Source organism: Danio rerio, chromosome 25, assembly GCF_049306965.1.
Source record: "Danio rerio strain Tuebingen ecotype United States chromosome 25, GRCz12tu, whole genome shotgun sequence".
Lineage (NCBI taxonomy): Eukaryota > Metazoa > Chordata > Actinopteri > Cypriniformes > Danionidae > Danio > Danio rerio.
This window is the reverse complement of record NC_133200.1, coordinates 29,882,184-29,888,421: the sequence shown is the minus strand read 5'-3', so window position 1 is coordinate 29,888,421 and position 6,238 is coordinate 29,882,184. Positions and strand designations below refer to the sequence as shown.

The following is a 6,238-nucleotide window of genomic DNA, read 5'->3' as shown; positions in this document are numbered from 1 at the left end:
CAGCAAGCTGTGTTTTTAAACATTGACCCCTGCTAATATTTAACAGGAATCAGAGCGAGCTACATTTTCGCCTTGCTACTGAAGAAACCAGAATTAGGTGAGACACTCATTATTTCTCAATTTTAAATTAAACCTCCATTTAAAAATATGCATTTATGCTAAATAAATAATCAATTTACTGTACTATTTAAATTAGCTTAAAATGATTAATGCATTTAGCAGCACCACACAAGAACCTTTTAGAAAGACACCCTTTTTGTCATGTTGTTCTTGCAAGTTATATATATTTTGGTGTTTGAATTTCTATTATAGTTCCAAACGATTGTTAATAAAGCTCAAACATGTTGTTAGTTTCAAAATATTATAATTAATACCGACTTTTCTTTTCTATCAGTGTATGCAGATGGCAAACCAAAGACAACAGCAATTACTATTTTCCACCATTGTCCTCATATTTGTTGGGCATGTAAACACATCGGTGTATACTCCATCAACCGTAGCTCCTCTTTTCCATAGGCCTTTTGTGCTGTTGTGGAATGCTCCTATTTCTAAATGCCATCAACTGAAGGTCCCTCTTGATTTATCGCTTTTCCAAGCAGTTACAACTCCTGCCAGGGTACACAATCAATCCTTAAGCCTGTTCTACAAAACTCGACTTGGGCTCTTTCCCTATGTGGACCTGCACTCCATGAAAGAATATAATGGTGGCATCCCACAGAGGGGAAACCTGTCTGCTAGTTTGGAAAAAGCAAAGGAAGAGTTTCTCCAGTTCATTCCCGACTCATCCTCTGGTTTGGCAGTCATGGACTGGGAAGAGTGGCTTCCGATATTTGACCGGAATTTCGATTTAAAGAAGATCTACATGGAACTTTCCATTAACTACACTCTTGAGCAAAACTCTTCTCTCAGCCCGCAACAGGCAGCCACTGAAGCCAAACAACAGTTCCAGAAGGAAGCCAGGCGATTCATGGAGGAAACTCTAAAGAAAGGAATCAACCTTCGACCTAGGTATCTGTGGGGCTACTATCTGTTCCCAGATTGCTATAACTATGGATTTGATGAGTCAAACTATACAGGCACTTGTTCAGAGTATACAAAACAATTGAACAATGAGCTGCTTTGGCTGTGGGAGGTTAGCACTGCTCTTTACCCATCAGCATATTTACCAGTCTCAAAGAGTGGAAGCAAAAGTGCTGCACTGTTTGTCCGTCATCAGGTCGAAGAGGCAATGAGAGTGGCATCCCTGCCGAAACATGTCCACACTGCACCAGTCTATGTCTACTTACGGCCTCTTTTAACCAACCAAAAAAAGCTTTACATGAATGAGGTACAGTATTAAGACTACTGGCTGTTATACATGATACAACATTGTATTGGCAACTATGAGGCAGCAACAGAAATAAGTGTATAGTATAAGCCAGGGGTGTCTTGAGGACTAACATGTTGTAGAGTTTAGTTCCAAATTGCTTTAACACACCTAAGGTATGTTTTGTAAAAGTTCTGTTGCAGACAACAATGACTGCAATTTCTGTCTTTTTCAACATAGTTGAATTGTTTCAACAGTTCTATAAAACTCAGGACATACCAAGTCAACAGCAAAGTACAAGTGGTGATGACAATAAACTGTGGCTGCATTTCACTCCACTTTTAGAAATGACATGCAATTCACGTCGTCGAGGGAACGAGGGAAGCTTGGATATAGACATACCCTCAACCCATTGTATTGAGTGTAGTTTCCAAGTGCTCAATGGTTTATAGCATTCTATTTAAACCTATTTAGATGTTCTGCAAGCAGTGGACAGTAATGTAACCAATAATGAATTTCCGAGTCATGGTGGAAGAAAAGTCAGCGAGTGAAGGGTATAAACACATTGGACTGGAATGCAGCCTGTGTTGTTGTATTGTGTAAGCTGTGTCTGTTCCCATCTGGACCAAAAAGCTGCATCTGAACATACCAAATAGACTACTGAAACAGGAGCGTTTTTTTTTTGTGGTTGTGTGGAGGGATGTATCTTTCAACACCTGCAGGTGGCAGTAGTCTGTATTGTCATTCCACCAACTGAATATAGGTCTGCACACATACAAATCCCAAACAAAGTGTTTATGTACCATGTTCAGATTATTTCTTGCTCACCATAGAGGGATTTGACAAAGAAGTACATTAATGCTCTACTAAAAATTGCCAATGTGGTTTGAACAACAGACCCTATTTTTGTTTTAGCTATATTTTACTTGGTTGGTTGGTTGTGGTACCTAATTACTGTAAAAGGGTGGTCCAGAGTGTATTTTTAAGGATTGGTTGTATCTATAAGATGCAACGCAATGTGTAGTCATGTTTCATTTGTAGCAGAGTGTATTTTTAAGGATTGGTTGTATCTATAAGATGCAACGCCATGTGTAGTCATGTTTCATTTGTAAAAATCACGCCAACTTTTTAATAAATCTTACTTTAATTTTTTACTCATACTCAGCTAACATGAAAACGACTGTCAAATTTCGTAGTTCCTCCGAAGGCCCGCTCTCACGACACTCTGATTGGTCAGCTAACATAATGTGCTATGATTCACTAATCAGCTCCACGTCACTAGGCAGTGTCATGCCCTTACACACATTTTGCTTCTGCTCTTTAAATAGCTAGTGTAATTATATCAATTTGAGCCTGAATAAGACAGAAAATGACACAGAGGACACAGCTGAACTTCATGCCTGCTCTTGAAAATAAACCTGAAAAGTGTTTTATTAAATATAGTTGAAATAAGCATGTGTAAGTTATATGAAACGTTAACATATCTTTTGCATGTTTGTGCATGTATTTGAGATGTAGATGGGATGGAAAGCAACTGCATAGAGACAATGCAGCACTGAGGAACATTGTGTATAAATTTATATTGTGGATAAATATGAATTTGTAGCTAACTTTTAATGGTGCTAAACAACATTTCTCGTTGTTTACATCCTTGCAACAACATACTATTAATGCTAGAAACTACGCATGCAATATATCAGTTTTAACAAATAAAAATTCTTACAGGTTGTGGCACATAATCCACAGCTTCTTCTATAATGGTTGGAGCTACACCTTCTTTGAAGAGTTTAGCTGAATCCAGCACTGAACTAGGATATATTCTAGAAGCTGTCCTTTGTCAAATACTAGAGCTATATCTTTTTTATAATTCTTTGGAACATAATAAGAATTTAATTGTAAGCACTTCTCTCTTTGTGTCATGTCCTTTGGAAGCTCAAATACAGAAACAGATGAAGCTCTGTGGAAATAGCAGCGTTTGGTCTGCATTTTAGCTTTCTCCATTATAGCATTACCCTTTACGTGTATGAGAGAAACCTAAAGGGTTACCTGAAAGGTTTATGACTTCATTACCCTGGATGTATTTTTTTGTAGTCCCCAAAATTTGTTCACTGTAGGCTTTGCTAAGCTAACTCTGTAAAAGTCAATGGCTGCGTCCGAAACCGCCTACTACTCAGTAGGTACTGCATTAGAATTTAAACGTACTACTCGGCCGTTAGAAAAGTACGTTCTATTCAGTATGAATGTGAAAAGTATGAATGGAATTCGGACGTACTACATCCGCCATTTTGTCATGGTCACGTGACCTACCTACGTGACCAATTGCGTCACTTTACTCCCATTCATGAATTCGCTCATGGGGCATCATGGGATAGCGCAGTGTGCATGGGATGCGCACTCTTGAATCTCGCCGGAAGTAGTAAGTCATCCAGGTACTTCTCGCATAATGATTTTTGAATTCTATGAATTCGGACATACTACTCGGCTCGCATACTGATTTAAGCGTACCATATAGTATGGAAGTATGCGGTTTAGGACGCAGCAAATGTCTCCCTTTGCAATAAACATTGAGCGTAGTACATTTAGAGATGTTGTTTATGGTCACACAGCTACATTAGACATAACCTAAAGTTTGAAATATGATATTGTAGTGGAAATCAAACAATTACATTGATATTAAATAACCAGTCTGTGAAATTTTGTTGTAAGCCTGATAATACTGATCAGTTGAGGTGAGCTGAACTCACCCTCAGTATATTGACCCTCAGAAATGAACATAACTGCTTTAGGCCATACTTGAAAACATTTTCTATCTGTTTCTGTCTAGATTGACTTGGTCAGCAGTATAGGTGAGAGTGCAGCTCTGGGGGCTTCTGGAGCTGTGCTGTGGGGGTCTAGTGCTGATTACAATGACAAGGTAAATTTTGTCTTAAAGGAATGGTTCAGTAAAAAATGTGTGTTCAGGTGTTTTGAGGCAACCTGGAGCTAAACCAAGTATTTTACTCTTAACTGCATAGTTTAGACCTTTAGATGGCTTTTTATATGCAACAAAGAGAGCAACCTTTTAAAATATTTTCAGTAAATTGCAGTTTTAATCTTTGTCTACACACATCCAAACATGAGACCAAATCCAAATTCACGTAAGCAAGCTAAACTGTGTATTACTAGGTACAGTATACTTCAAACTTCCAGTCAGGTGTTTTAAGGCAAGCTGGAGTTAAACCAAGTTTAGTGACACCTGTTCTATTGAATATCAGTGCTGTGCAGATATATTAATTCCTGTGATTTGTGCTTTTAAGCTCAATTATGCTCTTACATAATCAAAATAATCACAAAATGAAAACATGATGTATGATTTGTTAAAATAGAACCAAATTTGGCGGAGGTAAGACTTTTTGAAACATGGAAAATAAGGAAAAAAAAACATTATTTATTTTAATATTCTAAATTTGAAAAGGTTTTAATCTCTACTGTATGCTTATGAATTATAAGTGCTTAATAGGTCCCAGAAAGTGTAATTTATTCATAGCTGCATAGTTTAGACCCTCGGATGGCTTTTATATTCATATTTCATACTCAGAGAGCAACTTATTGAAATATTATTAGTAAATTGCAGTTTTAGTCTTTTTCTACACATATCCAAATGAGACCAGATCCAAATACAGTTATTTTTTCTAGAGCTTAAAAGAAACAAAAATGTGTCAATGGTAGAAAGAACATGCGATTTGAAACAGTATGAGTTTGAATATGCTGTACCTTCAAGTTGTGCAATATTTCTTTTAACTTTTTAATGCGTTTTATTTCTTTCAGACCTCATGCGAAGCATTGTCTGCATACCTGTCTGATAAATTAAACCCCTACATCCTCAATGTCACCACTGCAGCACATTTATGCAGCAAAAATCTCTGTCAAGGCGAGGGGCGATGTGTTCGAAAAAACAACAACTCAGATGATTTCCTCCACATTAGTTCAGAAAGCCATCACATCGGTAGGAACGCTGGGAAATATGTAGTCACAGGGACCCCTTCTGCAAGTGATCTCGCTGACTGGAAAAGCAAATTCACCTGCCAGTGCTATGAAGACAGGAACTGCACAGCCACAATGCCCTCTTTTTAACAGAAACTGTTTCAGGAAACTGATACATCTTCACTAAAATTAATTGAATATAACCTATGATAATAACCTTGTTTTCCAAATTAAAAGTTCTATCTTGTTCTGTACAATAATTAAAATGTTGGAAGAGCAAAATGTTTAAATTGAACTATACTCTTGCTTGGGCTAGTTCAGCCACATTACATTAGGTCTGCAAAAATATACTTTAACAATGAAAAAAAAAATGAAGGATTTAAATCCAGTCAACATGATTATTTCGATTACACTTTATTTTAAGGTACAATTCTCTTGTTATTATAGCAAATTAACTTTATGACTTTTAGCTCAATAAACTCATAATTTGCTGCTTATTAATAGTTGTTAAGGTAGTTTTTAAGTAATTACAATTAATAATAACAATAATAATAACAAAAATATTAATAATGACAAAACTGCAAGAAGGTCGCTGGTTTGATCCTTGGCTGGGTCAGTTTGTGTTTCTCTAGGAAACTTGTATGTTCTCTCTGCATTCGCGTGGGTTTCCTCCTGGTGCTCCAGTTTCCTTCACAGTCCAAAGACATGCGGTACAGGTGAATTGGGTAAGCTAAACTGTCCGTAGTATATAAGTGTGGATGAGTGTGTATGGATGTTTTCCAGAGATGGGTTGCAGCTGGAAGGGCATCCGCTGCATAAAAACATGCTGGATAAGTTGGTGATTATTGCGCTGTGGCGACCCCGGATTATTAAAGGAACTTAGCTGAAAAAAAAAAGAAAAAATTAATGAATAATAATAACAAAAATAGTAATAATATTAATAATATAATAATATAATATATTATATAC

General features: G+C 36.8%; 1 protein-coding gene across 2 annotated transcripts; it reads left to right on the top strand.

Annotated features, from left to right (window-relative positions):
- Positions 1-61: 61 nt before the first annotated feature.
- On the top strand, positions 62-5,763 carry spam1 (sperm adhesion molecule 1). 2 transcript variants are annotated; one of them, XM_073942362.1, is made up of 5 exons: positions 62-97; positions 395-1,132; positions 1,217-1,327; positions 4,131-4,220; positions 5,114-5,763. In XM_073942362.1, exons 2-5 carry the CDS (start codon positions 398-400, stop codon positions 5,417-5,419), a joined length of 1,242 nt encoding a protein of 413 aa, XP_073798463.1. In that variant the 5' UTR covers positions 62-97; positions 395-397; the 3' UTR covers positions 5,420-5,763. The 2 variants fall into 2 exon arrangements, with proteins under 2 accessions (XP_073798463.1, NP_001074154.2); NM_001080685.2 differs by having other exon boundaries at positions 395-1,327; positions 5,114-5,551.
- Positions 5,764-6,238: the final 475 nt, after the last annotated feature.

Coding starts and splice junctions, on each gene's coding strand:
- spam1 (NM_001080685.2), top strand. CDS start 404: ATGGCAAACCAAAGACAACAGCAATTACTATTTTCCACCATTGTCCTC. Junction 1,328..4,130: donor AAAAGCTTTACATGAATGAG/GTACAGTATTAA, acceptor GTTTCTGTCTAG/ATTGACTTGGTCAGCAGTAT. Junction 4,221..5,113: donor GTGCTGATTACAATGACAAG/GTAAATTTTGTC, acceptor TATTTCTTTCAG/ACCTCATGCGAAGCATTGTC.